General features: G+C 31.5%; 2 protein-coding genes across 3 annotated transcripts; both read right to left on the minus strand.

Annotated features, from left to right (window-relative positions):
* Positions 1 to 2648: 2648 nt before the first annotated feature.
* Positions 2649 to 9315, minus strand: LOC127715582 (transmembrane protein 272-like). 2 transcript variants are annotated; one of them, XM_052221672.1, is made up of 6 exons: positions 9237 to 9315; positions 8484 to 8542; positions 7883 to 7996; positions 6657 to 6716; positions 5818 to 6024; positions 2649 to 3630 (listed from the first exon to the last, which is right to left on the minus strand). In XM_052221672.1, exons 2-6 carry the CDS (start codon positions 8530 to 8532, stop codon positions 3437 to 3439), a joined length of 624 nt encoding a protein of 207 aa, XP_052077632.1. In that variant the 5' UTR covers positions 8533 to 8542; positions 9237 to 9315; the 3' UTR covers positions 2649 to 3436. The 2 variants fall into 2 exon arrangements, with proteins under 2 accessions (XP_052077632.1, XP_052077631.1); XM_052221671.1 differs by lacking the exon at positions 9237 to 9315 and adding an exon at positions 8975 to 9074.
* Positions 9316 to 12406: 3091 nt separating this feature from the next.
* LOC127715583 (transmembrane protein 272-like) lies at positions 12407 to 23080 on the minus strand. The gene is made up of 5 exons (XM_052221673.1): positions 22998 to 23080; positions 18908 to 19060; positions 15737 to 15796; positions 14107 to 14313; positions 12407 to 13014 (listed from the first exon to the last, which is right to left on the minus strand). The coding sequence occupies exons 2-5, from the start codon at positions 19020 to 19022 to the stop codon at positions 12797 to 12799; spliced, it is 600 nt and encodes a 199-aa protein (XP_052077633.1). The 5' UTR covers positions 19023 to 19060; positions 22998 to 23080; the 3' UTR covers positions 12407 to 12796.
* Positions 23081 to 24620: the final 1540 nt, after the last annotated feature.

Below are 24620 nucleotides of genomic sequence, written 5' to 3' on the forward strand. Positions count from 1 at the left end.
TTTCACCAGCATTCTCAATTTTATTTTCACCAGCTTTAAATTTGTTATGATGCTAACTGATGTTTTTATTTTATTTTTATTTTAATACCTAGCTTGCCATGCTTATTAATACTTCTATTACCATGTTAGATTACAGGGCTTCATTTGTTCTTTTATTTAGCTTATTGCATTCTTGTTTGTATTGCTATGTCTCAGTTGTTTCGTGTAAACATCATTCCGACTCTAAAAAAAGCTTTAGTTATTTCTTCATTCATTATATTGTTTATTTATTATCATGGCGACCAGTAATATTGGTGGAAGAAGCCGGAGTGTCCGGAAAGAACTCCCGAACTTCGAGTTAACTACCCAGTGAACACTGTAGACGAATTACTTATCCAAGTAGCACATTAGATATTTTTGTTTTAATATAAGATACGCGTAGCAGTTTATTAGACGTCCATTATGGTTCTACCTTGGAAGGGGGTCTTGGAACAAAAAATTATTTAATCATATTGGAAAAACGTTCTTTGACAACGTTGTTTCTTTGTTATATCATAATAAGCCTTGTATAAAAAGTTTTAATAACATGCCTTTTTGATATTTTAACATTTCTTTATAATATTATATATCATGCAACAAGTCTTAATAGTGTGCTATTATATTATATTATTGTTTTACAATTGGAATATATTTTATTTTATAAGTAGATATAAGAAGACGTTGTATGAGTGCCAATGAGACAACTCTCCATCCAAGTCACAATTTGTAAAATAATCATTATGGGTCAAAGTACGGCCTTCAACAGGCATTGAAGAGTAATGGTAACAAGCTTCGTACTCATATCACATTTCGAAAATAATTCAAATAATTAATAAAAGGGTAAGTGATACGGATTACAAACAAAAATCAAGTACTCACAAAACATTTTGTGCTCGTACCGGCTGACAAAGCAGCCAACAATCTGGTAGTGATATGATGTAAATACCACACGGAAGTTATCAAGAATTAAAATACACATTCTTCTCCATTCAATCAACCGTGCGCTCCACAGAGAGCCACATAGTAAATGATCATGTCACCACCATATCCCAGCTTAAGACCTCCTCTGAATATTTGAAGGTTCCTTTTATGTATTGGCTACCTTAACTACACCCCCCAAAAAAACCTTCAAATTTCGTTTCATCTCGGTTTCCGGTAAGTGTTTTACGACTAATCTTTCTGTGCTGTTAACAAGTTCCTTTACTTCGATGAAAGAACTTATTCATGAATATTTTTATAATAAAGCATATTGTAAATTTTATTGTAACAAATTAGGCCGTTAGTTTTCTTGTTTGATTTGTTTCACATTTTCATAATGGGGTCTTTTATAGATGCCTATAACGTATGGTTTTTCCATTGTTGAAGGTGGTACGGTGATCTTTAGTTGCTTATATCCAATTCATTTGAAATCTAGTGAATAATAATAAAATTAAAGGTGCCAATTTTTATGCACCAGATGCGCATTTCGACATTTGTCTTTTCAATGATGTTCGAGGACAAAATATTTGAAAATCCAAAACTTATTAAAAAAAAATGAATATTTTATAAGCCTAAAAGAACAAAAAATATCGCCAAAGCCGGACAAGGAATCAGAACTTTCCATGAGAAAGATATATTCCTTAATTTAAAGTAATTTCCGAACTTTTGTAACAGCAAATATTAATAACACAATATCCGTATTTTCATGTCAGTACTGGCTTTGGGGCTGGTGATACCCTCGGGGATTGACAGTCCACAAGCAGAGGTATCGACCCAGTGGTAGTAATAACATTAACGGTACCAATTTTTCTTTACCAGAAGCATTTCGACAATAAATGTCTCTTCAGCGATTCTCGAGGTCAAAGTATTTGAAAATCCAAAACTCATTAAAAATGAAGTCCTTATCGACATAAGAGGACAAAAAGTATAGCCAAAACAGGACAAGGAATCAGAGCTTTGCATCGCAATGGCAATCATACTACATCACCTTAAAAGAATATTAATATTTTATGTAGAGGAAAACATTTCTTACTATATATTAAAACTGATGATATAATTAAATCTTTTAAAATATATCTATCTTGTTTTAAAAAGTATGTTTGATATTTGTATTTGATTTTTTTTTAATTTTATACAATTGGTGAGACTTTTTCGAAATATAAAATATTGAATCTTTTACTTTTTTAATATTTAATTTCGACTCTTGAATCTTGAAGTCTTTCAAACTAGAAACTAAGACAATAATTGCAATATTAAAATTATTAGAAAGCATTTATCGAGTAATATTTTTCCAATACTCAAGTACCCATCCCATATATGATGCACGGTGATATCATAATCATTAAAAGAAAGGAGTTTATCAGGTAGATTTTACAATCCTAGTACATAATATTTCTTGTGCATGTTCATATAAGATTTGGAATCACTGCACACATATACTCATTTTAATATATTATATTTCATCCATTAGTTTGAGCGAACATGAAGGTAAAAAACTCAACAAAGATACAACGAAGTGGTAATTTATTTTCCTTTTTCTTTCGTTTTTTCCGATTTTTATGAAACCTGAGACTAAAACACAAATCTACTGGTCTCAGACGAACTCGATGAGCTGTGTTAGATATAAAATAGAATAAAGAAAAAAGAATATGTATGAGGTGTATTTTTATTTTTGACGATTAATATTTGAAAAGTCATGACGAGTTTGGTATGTTTTCTATACTTTATAACTGTTTATGAATATTAACGAAAGAATAATAGTTTTATTATTGAATTGATATTACAAAACATAAACTATAAACAATAAAAAATAAAATGCATTGAAGCGCAGCAAGTTAGTTGCATTAATTAAACGAATAATTATTTCCGACATTCTGACTTCTTTGGAAGAGGTTTCAACTGGTCTCGAAACTTGAACGAATCTTATTTAAAAAAAGCTGATAAAATGATATTGCATAAACATGCTCTTTGGTTGGGTTGTTGTCTCTTTGACATATTCCCCATTTCCATTCTAAATTTTATGTTAACTCATCCTGAGTATTATTTTAATCATAGATTTGCAAATTTTCAAATAAACGTGTAAATAAGTATTATGCCGAAAATTCTGCATACACCATTTTTTAAAGATAATTAGAGATACGTTTACTACCATAGATATGGAATTTCTCCTAAATAATTAGTTTTAATCTATGAAACTTTAAAAACCTACCGAGAGCAGAGAAATGTCGTTATTCACGTACTGTTTTGGTAAATAATTTGTCCCTGTAATGAATATTTTATGGCTTAAGAACAAGGTGCCTTCTATTTGCGTGATGTCATCGTGAATGATTTGTCTTTTTTTTTCATGTCGCCAGAATGGAATATTTCGAAAACTAAAAAGAATATTAACGTCATAATTGAGAAAAAAATAAATTTAGGTACAAAAAAATAAGCAGTAATGTCAGTCAGCTCCTTTTATCATACAACAGATGTAGGCACAATAAACACAACCACACAAACACATAACACCTGATATGATATATGTAACGTTTAGTAACCAGAAAGAAAAATAGAATAGCGTGTGGTGGCAGTAATCCAAAGCAGCAGGATTTGATGTTGTGAAGTTTCCGTAGGTTTGATAAATCCAAACATTGCCTGAAAATGAAAATATTGTTTTACAAGTCATGAACACTTTGTATCAATATAGCACAACTTATTGCAAAACTGGATGATGTATTTAGGGTAATCTTCCCTTTTTTGACATTTTGACAGGACATGTATTTGCATGATGGGTGATGGGAGCATAGCAGGAGACGCTTACCCTGTCTACGCACCGATCTTGCTCTTTTTGAGTATAATTCGATTCCATTAGATTTTTTATTTGTTACCTTGAATTGTATCTTCCTAATGGATTAATAAGATTTGAACATTGGTAAACTACTGTTTTCTAAATCTATGTTTGTGAGGATTATCATGCTTGATTACCTAATGAATATTCTAATGCAATTTGCCATGTAACGAGAATTATGATTTGATGACGTCTGTCATCAATTCCACTGTTGACGGTTGCAGTCATTGGCAACAACGCTAGACAATCGCAGTCGACGATAACAGGATTGTTGAAATGTTTAACTTGAAAATGTTAAGCGTGTTACATTATAACATGAAAAACAGTACTGTATTTGAGTTGCCACCGCTAATTTTAGATTTGACAATCGCAAGTATCTGTTTTACTGACTCCGCTCCGCTTTGCCTTTAAAATGCATTTGCGACCATAAAAATTCCAATTGACGGTGGCAACTCTTCAAATACAGCATTGTTATTCCTTAATTATTATACGTTTTCAATTCATTTTCATATATGACACTATTTTGCCTCATTCATACGTCGCTAATCATACTTTACTATCAGTTCTTTCCATTTTTATTATGTCTACTCTCATGTTGTTATTGATAATTGAATTAAATTGAGTTCATGTTTTCATATTTTAGACATTGTATTCCAAAGTGTTGCAACAATTCATGTGCAGAACTTCTTTAAAAATCATTATACGATCTATCGTAAACAATGTGCCCTATATAACTATAAATACAAGTGAAACATCTTTAACCCGTAGATGTCTATTTTATTTATTGTGATTTTTTAATTCAATGAATAATAATGATATGTCAATCTCCAGCTACTTTCCAAATGTCTGCAATCTACATCATAAACGGTTTGTTTTTTTCCTACTTTGCATTGTATGACTGCAAGGTTCATGTATGTTAAGGAGGGACTGCTTTTACATGGTCATTCGGTCTTACTTGTTCTTAGATTTCATATGATATGCCCTGTTGTTATCTGACCATTTGGCAGTATCCCATCAGATAACACGTTGAAGACCTGGCGTCGGGTTAGCAATATTAAGTATTTACTAGTATTTATTTAAAAAAATTTAATTTTCAATGCAAAATCGATGAGTATCTAACTCATTTTCTATTTTACACAAATGTGCGCCTTACACAAAAACTGCTCAAACAGAGTTATTAAGAAGAACGACATTAATAATGTACATACGTTTTACGGTTACTATGACGAATTTGTTGACCGATATGATATGTCTGCTACTCAACTCACTAACGACATGTTTTACGGTTACTATCACGAATTTGTTGACCGATATGATATGTCTGCTACTCAACTCACTAACGACATGTTTTCGCAGGCGAAGATCTTTAGATGCCAGAATAGTCGTCTAATCAAAAAGTGTAACGATTGTGACCTATTCACGATTGTGACATTTTAACTGAGTAAAAACTTGCAATGCGGGTGATGCATGCGTAGCCAGAGAAGCTTACCCTGTAGACGCATCCGTTTTAGCTCCTTTTCGAGTCCATGGGACTCCCTCATTTTCTGTTTGCTACCTTGATTCGTTTTTTCTTAATCGATTTACGAGATTTAAATATCGGGAAACTACTGTAACGTTAATTTATGCTGTGGATGTATTAGGTATGGCTCCTTTTGGAGATCACGCGATTCCCTGGGTTTTGTCTTATCGATTTCTGAGACTTGAACATCGGCAATCTACTATTTCCTTAATTTCCTTAGCTTCCCTGGCAACATGCACATTCAAACATTTTGTGTGTCGAATAAGCAACATTTGGAAAAAAAGCACCTGTAGGGAAGATGTTGAATAATCAAAATGACAAAACAAATACGAACTCTTTGTCAAAATAAAAGACACTTTTTGCATATAAGCTGATCTGTTTAGTTGTTCAAGATTTGTGTTATAAGACATTGTTTTAGACACGACATGACAGACTAACATTGTTTGTGTTATTTCATATATGTATTTAGACTTACCACAAATAAACCATGCGAATAGAAAACAACTTAGAAGTCCATCAAAAGCATTTGGTTTCTGCTGTTGATTTTCGTCGATTCCATCTTTCCTAGCCTTGAATGTTTGTATCAGACTGGATACATCTCTGATTAATGTAAACACACCAAAAACTATGAGGTAGATAGGTATGTATCTTTGTGCTGGACACTGATGAAGGAAGGATGACCCTAAAATGAAAGTAGTGGCGTTTATTTGACAATGATGAGGAATGATCATATATATTGCATAATGCAATGAAATGAACTTCATTCAAGTGAACGTGGACAGGTAAATAAAAACTCCACTTCTGCTTTGATTGAGGTACGCATTTTGTTCACTGAACATCAAATAAATGTTCCTTAAATAATTTCCACACGATATGTAATAAAACATTTTTTCAATCATCTTCAAAAATTGTGCAATCCTGTGAGATATTAGTTATTGTCGTATTTATAGTGACATCACAAGATGAAAATCAGAAACTGCAAGTAAATAAGAAATCGTAATTGGATTTTGACCAGTGTGATTTTGTTTAAGAATAAAGAGAATGATATCCTCACGTTAATAATGGACGACAAATAGACAAACGGAATGTGAAAGTTAAAACGAATAAAGATTAGAGAAAGTACATGTATTTGTTGGCTTGTTTAATCATTAAATTTACATATTTCATTTGTTTCGTATTTTTGTGTATGAAGGTTGTTTTAAAACATATCTGATTATGTTAACTATGTGAAGTATAAAATTCCCCCAAAATGTGAATGCTAACATCATTTAAAATGTATGACCTTACAGCATTATTTTAAGTTACGTAACTTACCAATTACGATACAAGTTATTGGAATGGCGAGTACTAAAACCAAGAATATGATATATCCAACTAAAAAAAAAAACAATGAAAGAATTTAGAAATTAGTTACAATAAATTCTTTCATGTCGACTCCTCGTGTCAATGCAACTGCTGGGGGATTGCATGCGATATAACCATTCCTGTTGTTCCGGCAAGAAATTTCAACTGACTAGATGTGGAATTTGTTTAATGATTAGGTTATCCTAAAATGCTTAACATCTCTCTATCTCTGTCTTTGGGATCTAACTATTTCTAAATAATGTCCCATCGTTTTGCTTTTAGCATTTTCCTAAAACAAATTGTCACAAAAAGCGTATTGAATACGCGTACAATTAAATGTTTGACACCTACACATTGCAATGCAACATTAAACACAATTCATGACTATGGATAAAGCTGAGACCACTATGTGTAATAGTAGTCTAAGGTTGAAAGTTCAATCGTCACTGTTTATGTTAAAAAAACAGACTTTGTAGTTGTTTTGGTCTGTGCATGTTGATCGTATGTGAAACCTCATGAGTTAACAACGTTATCGAGTTCATCATATTACATACTTGTTTACCACAAAAACCCCAAATTTCGTGTAAGTTGATTCCAGCTGTGTTTTCTTTAAAAACAAAAGCGTTATGCTGTCAGCATTATTTCAACTGACATCATACGTCATTTATTCCCCATTTTCCCATTAAAACTGTTTTTGTGAAAAGCTAGATTGCATCCCTATGTATTTCTTTAATAAAAGTTAATTCTCTGCATAAAAAAAAACATAAAACATTGAAATATAAGAGTGGAAAATGCGTACAAAATAGTATGCTACAATTAACTTACCGAAATTTCTGTCGTAAACAATAATGGACATGTAAATAAAAAAAACAATAAAAGAAATCAATGCAATAGTATGTTATATGTTGTTTGGTTTTGATCATAAACGAATTCATTCTAGTTTTGAGAGTTTACATTTTGTTTTAGTTCGGTGTGGTCCTGTCTTTATGTGTTTTCTTTTTTTCTTTTTCCGTTTGTTATTTGTTTTTCGTCTTCTGGGTAAGTGTTAATCAATTCTATTCATGACTGCACGATTTTTCTGGAATATTGACCATCTGGTAAACACATTTTGATACTTCATCACTATTTATTCAGATTAAATACAACAAAAACGCACCATATATGGTTTGTATATTAATCTTATTGCAGTATCTTACCTGAGTTTGTGGTAATGCCAACTATATTCTGGGCAAAGGCAACATTTCCACCTGAGTTCTGCTTTGCCTGTTTTATCTGTCCAAAAAGTGATTCGTATGTTGGAGGTGGCTGGTCTGAATAATACAAAAGTAATAAGTCTTTGCTTCGAACATTTATAAACAGGAATTTCTTGATAATATAGATATATACAAGTATACGTTTGTGTGCATTAATATATATAATATACATGTATTTATAGTTTTCGTTGAAGTATTCTAGCGTAATCGTTCTCGAACTTGTGAATATTTATTTTAAAAGATGCACACGTTACCAAGGATAACCATTTACTACCTTAATGTCAGGAGAGTTTCAAGTGGAATAATTTTGTCAACGTTACAAGTAAAATGTCCATTATACTTAGCCAATGACAGCTATTCATGAAAATTATTGCGACTGTCAAAAGACTTCTGCTATTTTGGAATAATGATTGGGCAAAACGCACAGACATGTGAAGATGTATTAAAGTATTAGATTGAATAAAAGTTATCTGTGTATGTGTGTTTCTATACGGAACAATTTTTGATGTATTTTATCACATTGATTAATAAGGACACTATTTACCTGTATACTCAGGAGCCTTTTCACATGAAGTTTCCATATCCGTATTCATAGCTAATTAACTGTAGAAAGGAACCAAAAAAAGAGATTAACTAAAATATCGTCATTTTTATACTACATCGTTCAAATTCCCAATTAGTACAATGCCGAACACGTTGATTGTGTCTTATTTTATAGTTATAACTTTTAAAAGACGATTATAAAAATAGATATTAATTATATACGAAGTTCAACATCTTTGTGAATGTTGACAGTGAAATGCAGCCATTTGGAGGAAATAATTGTGTACAAAATAGAAAATAAATTGCGCCAAAAAAAAAGTGAGCCTCGCAAAAGATGAAAATAAATCTTTCGTCGGACCGAAAATCCTCTTATCACCCACCAGAATATCAAATAGACTAATTCCAAATTGCTCATACGCATATCTTTCAATATTTCGTGATTTGACATTTGATTGTTTCTACAGTAATTAGTGAAATTCATGATATAAATACCTTCGATGGTAAGTCGCATAAACATTTATTTCAGATTCATACTACTGAATATCCTCAATATTTCGCAACAAATTATACCTTTCTATGATGTGAAATTGTTGACATATGATTTAAAAATAAGTATATAAGTTGACGAAATATCTTCAAATATGACAACTTTTTATTTTCAATCAATGTAAATTAATTGGTGACGTGTTTGGACACTATTATATCTTCAATTTTTTCAAAACTATTCAAAATATTTCTATGACAGTTCACATACCTTTGAAAAACTGCATATCAATACACAATATCCGATATTTTATATGTATTCATTAGCACACCATATATGCTAAACTTATAAATAAAAAACTGTGTATTGAATTACCTGGGATTTATGGACGTTTGTTGATATTCATAAGATGTTCAAATCAATTAATTGATTTGTACAGGTCTATTAAAATGTACCCGAAGAAAATAATTAGGTCAGGTTAATTACAAAGGTAACACAAACAAAGGGCAATGAAACGGTTATTTATTTATAGTATCGATTAAACTAGACAATATTACAGATTGAAAGTTATCGTTCTCTTCACGTTTTCTGCAAAATTTATGGTAGGAAGTGTATATCTATATGTCTCTGCAGACTCAGAATAAAATACTCCGACAAAAAATTACTTCCCTTTATAAATAGTGGTCAATATTCCCCCCACTAAAATGTCATTGGTACAATAGTATCGGGAGTATTGCACCAGCTATTGCTATGACTAGGACTAATGTTTACAACATTACTATTATTTTGTATGTTAGATTAGGCCTGTATTGGGTCAGTATACATACAAATTGATAGACATATTTGGTTTAAATTCAAATTTGTAATATAATCCAAGGAAACAAAATAGTGCTGAAGGTAGCAATATTTGCTGGCGATCTATATAGAACAGCTGAAAAATACTGTATGACCCTTATGGTGATATAGGATATGTGAAAGACATAAGTTTGAATTATTATTTATAAATTGTGTCCTAAGTTTACATCGAATGCCAAAAAAAAATACTAATTATTTTCGTATCCTCTCTCTGTTTATACCTTATTCACCTTTCTTTCGTTGTACGATGAATTAAAAACAAAATTTTCTTGCGACGGGCTTGTGTTTTGTCAATAGATACAGGTTTCCATGTACAAATAAACGTTTCTCCTGTTTGTATTGTTTTTCTCTCAAGAAATAGTCTTTTCCATAATATTGATTATAATGCAGAGGCACAGATTTTTGACATTTTTATAACAACTATATTGTAATGAGATTCTATTAACCATCCATCAAATACTGCCGCCTATTGTATTTGGTTTGTTGACAATTACATTACAATTGATAAATCAAACTATTCAAAAGTAATCTAAAGTTTAGAAGAGTACTGCAATATTCCAGCGAAAGATTTATGGGATATTTGTTGAACGTAATAAAAAATTAACTTCTGATCATGATGATAAATTTAAAAACAGATTGAAATCATTAGTCAAACTTATTTTCCAAACAAAATAGCCAACGTAGATACAAACATATCAATATGTTTTAGTTAGGGACAAATCATTCTTTGTAAACGATAGTCGGATTCACCAAAATAATTAACTGAACATGTGGTCACCGAGATACTGTTTTTTTTTATTAAAGACATATTTTTTATATGTTGTTGAAGGTGTGTGTGAGGCAAATTTCATACAGGAGCTGAAACAAAAGCAGTTTCTCTTGGCTGCTCGTTCCGCTTCTATTACATTGCACATGATATCACGGATACTACAGAAACGGTTAAGTCTGCTACATATTGAATTACACCAAGAAATTGACAATGACAACCGGTTTGGAACCTATCTTTACCATAACCGGTATGATTCCTGGTTTCCCATTGTGAACTTTTCGTTTATGTGTAGCGCCTGCAAATGGAGTTTATTTTAACCAGATGATATGATGTTCCATTGCTTGAGTTTCCGGAAAAGCTATTGAACCAAGGGTTCGTTATGGTAAATCCTGTAATAGAATATCCGTCAGATGATCATGGATATGTTCCATGCATTTTTCGTAGCTATTTTGCTATGACTGGAACTAAGGTTTACAACAAAGCCTTAAGACGTAATTTTATGTAAGATAAGGACAGGAAATGGACAATTTACATTGTTCAAAACAAAATGTGATAGACATACGTAGAAGGCATATTCGATTCTTGTGTCACTTTCTATCTGATTTTCGTAGTACAAGCTTGCATGAAATAGCTTGAATATTTTTTATAAAACACAATTTCCACAAATTGATGTTTTTTCCTGAATTTTTTAAGGATTAACTGTTATCCTATTCCTTATAATGTTTAGTCAAAGATTCATGACATTTTTGTCACAAATAACTTTTATTATGATGAAATAATATATCAACCATCCATAAAATATTGTCCCATATTAATCCAATCAATTTCTTTTCAATTCCAACTGATAAACGAAACTTCTCAAAAGAAACCTACAGGTAAAGTAAGTAATGCAATACAATAGCAGCTTTAGTATGGGTTATTTGTTAAAAGTACTTTACTGATGGTTGAACATAAAATATCTCGTCTGGTTTATAGTGTTGTTCTATTGAAAAAATCAAAATCTACTTACCTGGAGGAACATAAAAAGGCAAACATTAAAGTGATAGCAATGTGAATTACGCGAACTCCAACCGGCTTTCACACTAGATGCATCAACAGGGTATACATAATTTATGTTGATGCGCCTCAGTCGTTATATGATATGTGCTCGTATCCTTAGAAGACTCGGTAATAACGTCAGATGTTCGACAGTCGGAATATGGTTTTAACGAAAAAATTAAAATGAATCTCGTATGTTGACTTTCAAGTACTTAACCTAGTGAGCAAAACACGTGATTTTGTAATAAATTTTCGCAAAAAGGTTTACAGTTTCAAAATTTTCATAACATAATTGGTCGAATGAGAAATCCAAAAATAACATACCACGACATATCGCATTGACGGAGATATGTAAACGCCATGCTACATTTTATTTCATAAGTAAGGGAGATAGGGGATACGAAATTTTATCGCATTGCTATATAAAAAAATATAAATTGCATGAAAAAGTCAATTGTGAAAAATTTCGGAAAAAATTGATTGAACACTTTTTAATTGGTGATATGAGGTTGTATTTTGGGGAATATATTGAATTTTATGCATTTTTTTAAATCATATTTGAAGCGAGGTGGGCTGTTTATTTTGACTTTTGTCACCTGATCTTGACCACAGAATCATATGACCATCGGTAAATTACTGTTGACTACATTAAGATATAGCATCATGATGACGTCGATATAAAAAGTGAACAAAATAATGTTAAAACTATACACGTTTGTTGATTTATGTAAAGTAAATACAAATGGATAATGAGTTGCCTAGAAAATAACAACAGAAATGTTGTTAAAACGTTTATTTCTAAAAATATAAAATACTACAACGAAACCCCTTTTTTCATTGATATATTAAAAACTCTCACATGCATGAAGCAGGCGTAACCTGTAAGAGACGACGTACACCGTGTTATCTCCGTGATGAGCATTTGAGAAAGACAGACAAGTAAAATTGAAAGATTTTGAATTCACTAATATATAGTTTTCTATATCGAATTTTTCTACTTATTTATATATTTCTACTGTTAGATAGGATTCCATCCTCTCTTAATGGTGCAGATATACTGATTGTAACCTCTACTTCTTTGTGAAAAATGTCTATCCTGTAATTCTGATGCCATAAATGCAGTGTCACTAAAATATAGTAATGCCCAAATATTCTCACATAACGTTCCTTATACACCATATTTAGCTGGTCCGTATGCTGACATTTTAGCACTACAGCATAACATTGAAATACAACATCCACAACAGATGAGAAAAAATAGTCCCATAATTATGTATGTACCAGTAATTAACCAAAAGGAGAAATAAAATAATGTTGGTTGACAGTATTCTTCGCTCGATTCATCTGTAGAGAAGTTTTTATACGTCTTATAAACCCAGACATTTCCTGAAAAAATATAAATGACCAACTAAAAATAATGTGCAGAGAAGTTGTTATTTATCGTAGAAATCCAGACATTGCTTGCCAAATAATGTAAATAGCCAATTAAACATATTCTGATGAGAAATTGTAATAATTATGTCGTATAACCCCAGACTTTTCCTGCAAACGATATACTAGTAATCAATCAATATTCCTGTGGAAGATGCTTTCCATTACCTTCTAGAATGTCAATATCAGTACATTTTTAGTCAATGATCTAACAAATATGAATGCACAAATTGATATTGAAAGTTTTCTTCTATATTTCAAACAAAAGTGTATAGAAACCATATAGTTTTCTATTCAGTGTTATGTGCGCTAACATTAGGCACCAGTAATGACATTTTTTAAACCGGTAGTAGCAAATTATCTCCAATATTTTATAGAAAATATATAGATAGAAACTATATATATTTGGAATAAGATGTAGGCAATCTATCATTTAACTCCGGAAGTAAATTAAAAAGTAACCGGAAGTTACTATTTCAGTCGCCTATTTTATATAAAAAAAAAGTAAAATTCAGTGGATATCTTTATTAAGGTTCATTTCAACTTAAATTATCAAAACGTGTGAATTTGAAGATTGAACGACCTTCAATTGTTCTCTGAACAATCGGTTTTAATTTTTCTATTTTTTCTCTTTCGCTTTCTCGGTTACACAAAACTGAGATACCTCCTTTGCTTTCTACTTATACTGTCTGGTCGTATGTGTTTTTCTGTTATTATATATGCAAATTGTAAGGAGGGGACTTAATATAAGTTATGATCACTTGCGTCCAATCCTATTGCTTAAATTGGTAATCCTTTTGATGTGATAATAGTAATGTTAAATTTATGTTTAATATCATAGTCCGTGATTCTTATCAATCATTAAAAATGCATTTTTCACATTATATAATTCCATATATATCTTTTCTTTTCCTTTGTTTATTTAACAGTTGACAGCTATAATTTATATTTAATATTTTCCATGTACAGTTTTAGTAGGTCTTTCTAGATCTGCTGTACAATGAGAACTTGGATGTCAAAATTTTTAATATTATATTGTATATGTACCTGCTATAAACCATGCAAATAGAAAACAACCAATGATTCCGTCACATGCACTTTTAGGCTTGTTTTCATCCTGCTGTCCTTCATTTTTCCTGGCTCTGCAATTGTCTACCAAACTCGACAAAGCTTTGACAATGGAAAAACTTCCAAATACGATCAGGTATATAGGAATATACTTCTGTTTTGGGCAGTCATGTAGGTACAGTCCTCCTAAATAGAAAGAAATAATGATTTTTTTTCATCAAAATGAAGCTCTGTTTCCAAACCTAACATGAAAAAAACATAATGAACTAAGGGATGTTATGTGTAAAAATGAAGAATAGCATGAACACCAAATTGAGATTTTGTGTGTTGCTCCGCAGGGGAAAATCCCTTGTTACTAAATAAAATGCTTTCATGCATAAGATTTATTTCTGGGGTTAATGTTAACCAAATTTTCTCTATTCAGCTTAGTCCTATATTTTTAACATTATCAAAGGAGAATTTGGTTTAACACCAATAGCCTAATTATAATCTTTATCAATTAGCCTTTTAAGTACACATAACAGATTATAAATGCAAATTTTTATATAAAAACAAAGATGTGTGGTCTTATGACTGACCAACAAGAGAACTATCAACAAAAGACCAAACGACAGGGATGTGAACAACTACAGGTCAACGTTCTGTTTTTAACATTAAGCAACACCCATACCGTATTTTTTACTCAAACTTGTTTGCTTTAGTAATTATTTAAACAATTAAAAGGAAATACTTTTTATTCAATTTCTGTAAATTGAATAGTACGTCGGCGATTAACACTTACCTTTAATTGTGATTAATCATAATGTTAATAAATGTTTGGACTTATTTACTATATCTTCATGATATCTATTACCCTAGTGTAAACGTTTTAGTAATGTTTCCGTTTCCGTTCATTAAAATAGCATACGTCACTGCAAATACTTGCATATTAAACTAACGGAGAAATGTACACTCTGCAATAAGAGAAAAAGGCACATTGCCTTGAGGAATGGAAAACAATATAGGAGAGATGCAGCTTTCCCTTTTGTTATCATTTTTTGAATGAGAATTACAACTCGAAATTTTAATATCAACGCTTGAAAATGGATAACGATCAATTTGAATATTCGATCTATTTAGAATACTAGATTTAGTTCGTGTAAGAAATTTCATTCGTATATCTGGATTATTTTGAGAAAATACGGTATAATTGTTGAAAATATCAATTCAGTCATGTTTCGATTGGTCATCATGAGGTTGGCCATGATTAATTACTGACATAAAAAAACAAATCTGCGATTAGAGTGGCACAGTTAGTCCTTATTGGAACACTCATCATATGACTATATATTTCATTTCCTAAATAAATATATATACTATCAAGTGAAAACAGTTTCAATACGTTTATTTCATAAAAATGATAAAAGACACATTCGGTCTTGAAAGTCTCAATAACGATTTCATTATATCCGGTAGTTAAAAATGGGATAAAGGAAATATGTAGTAAATATATACAGCTGCTAAAAAAAATGTTCAACATCTAGTTCTTCTGCTCTTTACATCAGAATTTTTTTTCTTGCTACAGTTATTTGCATTTATAATCTTTACAGTCAATAAAACGACAAATTACCTATTACAATGGCTGCTATTGGCACTGCTAAGGACAAAACTAGTAATATTGTGGCAATCACTGAAACAAAGATTAAAAAAGGAATTAAATAATGTAATCCATGTAAGGAAAATGCCAAGGATTAGTAAATCTTACATACAGACTAAAAAGACGAGGGATACTTTACTTAACTTCATTACAAAGCTAAATATGAATAGTGTAGCATGCTTTGTTTGTCTCTTTGTCGTTTATTGCTGTATTTCATTTTATTTTATTTATTGTTTTGTACATTTTCTCGTTTGAATTGTTCTACATTTGTCATTTTGGTGCCTTTTATAGCTTGCTACGCGGTATGGATTTTGTTCATTTTTGAAGACCGTATGATGAAATATACAGTGGAGATCACTTCTAACCTCTCATTAGAACTGTCAGAATAATCTATCATGGAACTGTTCTAAACTGTTCTAGAACAGTTCTACGTAGAACAGTTCTACCCTAGAACTGTTCTAAGTAGAACTGTCAGAATCAGTTCTAGGTAGAACTGACCAAATCAGTTCTAGGTAGAACTGTCAGGATCAGTTCTAGGGTAGAACTGTCCAAATCAGTTCTTGTCGTAGAACAGTCAGCAGAACTGACCAAATCAGTTTTAGCCGTAGAACTGACCAAACCTGTCAGGATTGTAGAACAGTTCTAAATGACGTCACTGCAGTTAGGGCATCTCACTGGTCACCATTCAGTGTTGTTGTTATCGTTGATAAAGCCACACGCAAAATGCCTCCTGTCAAAGTTAACAGAATTTCAATGTATTTGAGACAGCGAATATTATATAATATATATATGGACAGAACTGACTAAATCAATTCTAGCCGTAGAACTGACCAAATCAGTTCTAATCGTAGAACTGTTCTAGTCGTAGAACTGTCTAAAACTGTTCTAAGGTAGAACTGTCAGGATCAGTTCTAGTAAGAACTGTCTTAATCAGTTCTAGGTAGAACTGACCAAATCAGTTATGGGTTAGAACTGTTCTAGCTAGAACTGTCTAAAAGGTGTCAGGATGACAGTTCTACCTACTGTCCTAGGACAGTTCTCCTGACAGATTCTGATAGATTTGATGAGAGGTTAGAAGTGATCTCCACTGTAGTTACTACTATTAACTTCTACTTCATTTGGTCTCTGGTGGAGAGTTGTCTCATTGTCAATCATACCACGTCTTCTTATTCATATATCAACCCAGTGTACTGTGTCATTTTGTACAAGAGATTATATTAGTAGTATAAAAATAAAATAAAAGGTTTGCTTTCCTAATAAGGTTAAAGTAAAGTTTCTTCGCTGCGTCAGATGCATGTTATTAGACATAACCACTCAAGGCCAATTTGTTTGAGGGAGAAGCAACTGCAGTTTACAAAATTGATCAAAATTAATTAAGTGAGAATATATATGCAAAATTCTTAACATTTTTCTCTTGCGAGATGTTCAGTCGATTTACACTTGATCAGACCAAAATGACCGTTTCAAAAAATTTAAATCTTGCTTGGCTTATTTTAGCGTTTACAGAAATAAGGTACAACATCCTATTGTTATACAGCAAACTGCATACGCCTATTTTATAGTATTAACTTTAATACTGAAATAAAAAATGTCATTACTTTAAACCATATTTATAACAAGGATGTGTATTCGTTGCACCCTAATTGATTCGTTATTCTAAGCCCAGATTTTAGAATAATGATCTCCAATATTATTTCTAAAGTTTTAAACAAGAAGAGACTGACGATACCAATGCGACATTCCAAACTCATAAGTCGAAGATAAACTGTCAACGCTATAGAGGGAAAAGGAAGACGATAAAAAGACAAAGAAGTCCACAAAACACTACATAAAATAACTAACGATTGAGCATGACGAACCCACCAAACACTGGGGTTAATATCAGGTGCTCCGGAAAGTAAGAAGATCCTGCCCACCAGTGGAACATTTTTTGTTTTAACAAAGTTCATCTTTACAGATAATGATTTGGTAGAGGTTTCATTCCCATACACATTCAACTGCTAAAATAAAAACCTTTGAATACATTTACCTCCAGAGAAATTCAAAATGTTACACTTGAATATTAAAAGCACTAAACGATTATTGGAAGCAAACTTGTCATTGTGTGTAAGACATAATAGGCAGATATCCAATCATGATTTTCGCGATGGACCTTCTACGATACTTTATCCTTCAACTTTTTGGTCATAAAGCTCTTCAACTGTTTCGGTTCTTATACATCCTTGGCTTTCAAATATTTGGCATTGAGCGTTCCTGATAAAGGTAAATCCAGAAAAACGCTTCGGACGCATGAAATTTATAATGTTTTGTTTTCATTTTCTACAGCACTGGGTTGATACCTCTTCTGGTGAACTATCAGTCCCCGAGGGTATCATCAGCTCAGTAGTCAGTACTTCGGTACTGACATGATTTATAACAAACCTTTCTAAAATTGTCCGTTTATAAATTTTGAAATTATTTAGAAACAAGGTTCAACTCAAACAGGCAAAGTTGACCTTAGATGGATTTTGCTATTTTTAGGTCCTTTTTGGTCATAAAGCTCTTCACCTATTTCGGTTCCTATACATCCATGGCTTTCAAATATTTGGCTTTGAGCGTTCCTGATGAAGATAAATCCAGAAAAGTACTTCGGACGCATGAAATTAATAACGTGTTGTTTTCATTGTTTAAAACATGCAACCAATACATTACACAATGACATGTCAATCCAGTACCGTCAACTTTAAAAATACAAAGACAATGTACACGAATACGTTTCCTATAACTTTGCAACCAATATTAAATTGCTATTTTTATATAAATTGCTTTTGGTTTTGTTTCAACATATAAATGTAAAATACACATTAAATCTTTTGAGATGAACAAAAATAATGAAGTTATTATTATTTAATCAGGTCTTATTAATTTACGAAACATTGTCTTGGTAAGTTCAACCCTTTCAATTTAATGCATATGTCGCGACCATGCATATATTATGAAAAAATAAAAAAAAAAAAAAAAAAAAACAAAGCGTGCTACGGTACCAATACACAGATTTCATTTTGTTGCTAAAAATCTTTAATATAATAGCATCACAAATCTGTAGTGCTTTTCATATAAAATATGTGTGAATCTTGTATTATCGTAAATAAATTGTTTACTTACCTGATCCGCACAAAATTCCTATTGATTTTCGCGCGAAATCAACATTTCCATCGGAAGTAACCTTTGCCGCAGCAATTTTACCAAATAGGGAGTCATATGATGGTGGTTCCTCCATTTTCGAATGTGTATACGAGATGAGATGACAATAAAAATCTGCAAAGGAGGATGAAATAACTATCTTTATCTATATTATAATATATACATTCTTTATTTACATTTGTCGTATATCATGGTACTTAACTTTATCGAATGAAATGTTTGACAGAGAACTTCAATACAAGAGATATGTAGCTTATCTAAATCTGCTGACAACACGCACCCCCGCAGATTTCAATGAATATTCAACATTCTTAAACTAAATTGGAATCTCTACTTACTATAAATAAAAACTCCTATCTATTAACATGGAAGGGTTCAGTTTGGTTTTTTTTATCATTTATTTATTTATTATATTTATGAGTGACAAAGCAGTTAAAAGTATTTATAACGTTATATCCGACAATGACTATGCCAGAGTAGGTTATACAGTCGTGAACTGTACTTTGGGTAAGGGATGTGTCCCGATTAGTTATAACTATATGCGGAATAATTACTTGTAATGCTCGGTTTAATAATTGTATAATTCAAGTTGAAAATTGTTGTTTTGCAGTTATAGAGTGTTTCTTAATCATTACAGTCATTGTTAAAATAATACTACTGCACAGGTTAACAAAAGAGAGGCGAAAGATACCAAAGGGATATTCAACTTGACTTGACTTTCTACAAATCTCGTTCCACAATAAGAAGATTCTTTCTGAGGAGTCCCATGACACGGTTTTATGCGTCTTGGTTTATCCGTTGATAAGAAACATTATAAAACCATATAACAAGATTTTATTTGATAAACAATGTTTTCAAAACTTTTGTCTCATCAAGAAACGCAAAAACTGGAAGAACAAAAGTATTAAAAGTCGAAAAGTTATAAATCCAAAATACTATTAACATTTAGAAGCCAATACCAGTTAAGGAATACATATGCATCGAGAGTATAACCTTAGAATTTAACCAATTCAGCATTTATTGTGGATTAAAAAAAATCAATTATTAATATTTAAGGAACACCTTGTTAGTGCTAAAGTACTGATTACAGCAGAGCTAGCAATACTTATTTAGACTTACAGTACATAAGCAGTGGTATTGGCTTAAGAGTTGTAATACACAATAACAATTAAGGTAAGAAAATACCAATGAGCAATCCAAAACCATCAGTCGTAGAAACAGACAACACTAGAGAATAAAAGACGAGATGACAAACAACAATCAGAAACAAGCTTCAAAGAAAATCCAGTGTTGAGCAACAAGACGAGGACCTCAAGTACTCCTTACCAAGACGCTCATCATCATGTTCATGTTAAAATCCTATTGTAGTCAGTAATGAATTCATCATGTCAAAGACAAATTGATAAAAGTTCCTTTTATAAACATAAGACATCACGACATTGATTTCATAAACTACTATATATGCGAATTCTCCAACCTTAAAGCATGACCAAATGTTAAAGCTATGAAACGGAAATACAATAATATGTAAACAAGAATAATAATTATATCCAACATGACACAAAATTAAATAAATGCAGAATGTGTCCATGGGACACAGATGATGCCCCGTTTGCATATAACGTTATAAAGGTACATAACTCAAGAATGGTAAAAGCAAGTTTTGTAGTTAAAAATATTGTGTTTAAGTTTCATTACATTTGGTAAAAAAATAACAAAGCTTAGCACAGAAAACAATATAGAAATATAATGCAAAAGCAACATGAACCCTTAGTATACAAAATGGTTTTAGCCTCTAATTATGGACGGAGAACTTGTAGAAGATATACAGTGCACACTTTACATATAACAAATTTTGAACGTGTACCATTTATACAAAATCAAAAGTGTTATGTAATTCATGTGGGTGTACAATAGAATTTGATCTGATAAATAAATAATGAAATGCAGAGCTCAAATCTTACATCTTTTATCTGCTGAAAGCAAACAGAAAAAGAGACAGCAACTATAATTCATGGTTCCGACAACGGAACTGAAGTAATTATTACACAAAGAAATAGATGTAATAGATCTTATGAAATAACAGCTTAAACAAGTATTCAACCTTCCCTAAAAATTTAACAAAAGTATTTACTTATTTATGTACGAAAGTAAATATTTATACAGATATTCAGCAAACAAATGATCGAAGTCATTTGAAATATTTAAATGAATGGAAGAATTAAAATTTCGATTCACATCAAAAGTTAAACTTTAAAGTGACGGAAAGATTTATTACAGGTTAACTGACTGAACAACAACACTACTTGACAACAAATTATTGCATAAAACATTTATGGTTTGCTTTTTTCTTTTGTTTTAACGTCTGAACCAATAAAAAGACTAACTAATTCAATATTGTACTCAAGTATTTATACATCCTTGGCGTCAAATTTCTGGGTTTGCGCGTTTCTGGTGAAAGTAAACTTGGGAAAAGCGTTTTGAAAGAGCCAAAATGTAAGCGTTATATTCTTTTAATCGTTGCTTTCACTAATAAGTTACAGAAGATCAAAATGTTAGAGAAATATACACAGTCGAGTAAAATAGAGAAAAGTACACAAGCAAGTAAAGAAAATAATACACAGGCGAGTAAAATCAAAACCAACAGCACATTGTACTGACAATCCCCAAAAAATATACATGAAAAACAGTCATTAAAACGCTAGAAATATCTGGATAATACGAACCCTTATAAGCAAGGGTTACATGTACCCTATCCTGTTTCGTATGTGAAGTTTATCGTTTTGCCCATTGTTCAAAGCTAAAAATAGGAAGGCAATTTCGGAAAGGATGTTGAGATGAAACGATATTTGACAGGTTTTTTGTGTAGTGAAAGTAGCAAATATATAATTATAGATATCTTCAAGTGTTCAGAGAAGGCCTTAAGCTGAGTTGTGGTAATGGTATGATTGTTTACTATTTGATCTGTGGTGCGCACGGACTTGAAAGTACGAGACTTTATAATTTCATTCTTACGCATTTCTGCATAGAACATACCTCCATCACATTGTTGCCTGCTTTGTCAGCCGGTACGAACACAAACCATTTTAATTACAAGTCCATGAAGTGTGTTCTTATTCTAGAAATGGGAATATAAGTAACCCTTTTATTAATTTCTAATTTATTTTCAAATTGTTTGTCTGTACGGGAATCTTCAAATTGTTTATGAGATTGATCTTATTATTTCTGGATGGTTTCGTCTTATTGGAATATTATAAATTTAATACTGTGTGTGCATTTTCCTAAATGTTGGTACAACATAAATAAAACTTTAAATTTCTTAGGTATACCACACTGTGGTTTGTTTCTAGTAACAAGATAAACGAGGCTTAAGGTTTTCAAGTAATTTAACAGGAAAAGGAGAGCGACAAAGCTCTCCCTTTGACTGTTGATCTCACAGTCTTTCAATTATAAATTCTTAACTTTTTGATAGGAAGATATATGTTTCGGGTGGGTGAAAGGAGAAGAGGGGTGAGAGAAAGGAGGTGAGGGGCGGGAGAAAGGAGGTTAAGGGTGGGAGAAGGGAGAAGACTACCTCCCCCTCATACTTGAAGATTAACTGTATTGTCATAATTATATATTAAATGTTTACAAAACTTTTAATTTTTCGAAATATTAAGGATTCTCTACCCAAGGAATTAATTACCTTGCCTGTATTTGGCAAAACCTTTCAGAATTTCTTCCTAAATGCTCTTCAATTTCGTACTTTATTTTACCCTTTTTAAGTTTTATTATTCGAGCTTCACTGATGAGTCTTTTGTAGAGGAAACGCGCGTCTGGTGTACACAATTTTTATCCTGGTATCTATGAAGAGTTTATTTACTATAATTAATTTATTTTAATATTCGTAAAACAGTGAAAAAACCTTGATGTACAAAGCCATAATTTTTATACCAGGATTTTTACATTATTATTCAAAACACAAACATGACTATTTTTGCACAATAGCAGATGATGAAAAAAAGATTTTTAACCTCGAACTGAATCAAAATAATAAGTTTTTAACACTGACCTTTGTCTTCTGATTCCGTTGTGTGTATTACTATTCTTATGAATAGATATTGATTTTTGAATACCTTACAGTCAAATACATGTACATGTATTAACCCCAATATGAATATTGATATTTTAATACTTTAATGTTTAATACACTTATCAGAATCGCAATTTTCGTTTAGATTTCCGCCCTACAACTAACACCAAATATTTAAATAACGGATTAACATTATATCATCGTAAATTTCGGTCTAATTCATAAAATCATTATAATGTATTGTTTATACATGTAGACCATTTACAAACGATTGGCTTGCCCGTACATGTGAGTACATTCTTATATGAATTGATTATACAAATATAATTCATATATTTATGTTATGCCACAAACACTGTGTTTCTTTAAAGAGAAATTGCAAAGTCTAACGATACGGTCATAAACCAGCAAACAAAGTAAGACAGAGAAGTACATCTTCAAACCGAAAACTAAAGTTAGAAACAACATTGGCACAATATATAGATAAGACAAAGTAAATCGAATTTAACTACAAATGGAGTTGAAGTCATAGCAGATGAAGATGAATACGTATGTATAAAATATGAAGGGGAAAATAAATAGTTAAAAGGAACAATAGGCATAATTGATAGAAAGAACACGGAAAGCTAAGAATTCGGTTAATCGAATTTAACTAAAACTGGAGATATTGAAAATTTCAAATATATATTCAAAAAGTAAACTTGATATCATCATATGGACAAAAATAATCACTAAAAGAGAACACTGACATACAACATATAAAATGCATTACAATACATTTTCAATTTATTATTAATTGATTCGTTTTTTGTGTTTAAACGCCACTTTCAGTACATGTGGCTACTTAATTCTTGGTGGTGTTGGAGGAAACCGGATTGCCCGGAGAGAATTACCGACTTCTGCAGGAAAACTGGTAATCCTAATCAATTAAGAAAGGAATGAACTCACCTGCCAAGAGCGGGGTTCGAACTCACAACCTCAGTGTTGACAGGGTAGTAAAACAGTTATTTCAGTAGATAAACTAATTAGACCACTCATTCACCGAGGCCTACAAGTTTGGTTGAATTCAGGTTACTTGAAATTCCACATGTGACACTGTCGACGTACGTTTTTAGGGCTTTCGTCACATCCCATTTCAGAATGTTTGGAAAAAGTCAAGGTATCTTTTTTCAATTTTCAATAAAAGAAGATTTTTTTCGGTTGATGAACAGTTAAGATTTCTACTGAAAGTAACAACATTTATTCTGTCAATTCTAGCATTCTTAGTACTGACTTTGCACAGCCACATTGTGAGTTAAGATGAAGAGTTAAACAAATACGAAAGTCCAAAGGCATCAAAATAACTTGTATGTTAAACACCTTATATAGTCTTCGTCCATTTTTTTCAAGTTCTTTTATGACTTGAAGAATATATGTGGTTTATATCAATAAACTTTTCCGCTATGAATTAAAAGCAATACGAAATCGAAATCAAGAAGAAAAGTCATGTTTCAATGACAAGTCGCAAAAGTAATATTACAAACAACAAATACCGTGTTAGATATCACTGTTTAAAAAAAATTTCTTTAGACTTTTTCTCAAGTAACTTCATGATTCATCTTT

Source organism: Mytilus californianus, unplaced genomic scaffold (assembly GCF_021869535.1).
Source record: "Mytilus californianus isolate M0D057914Y unplaced genomic scaffold, xbMytCali1.0.p SCAF_9, whole genome shotgun sequence".
NCBI lineage: Eukaryota > Metazoa > Mollusca > Bivalvia > Mytilida > Mytilidae > Mytilus > Mytilus californianus.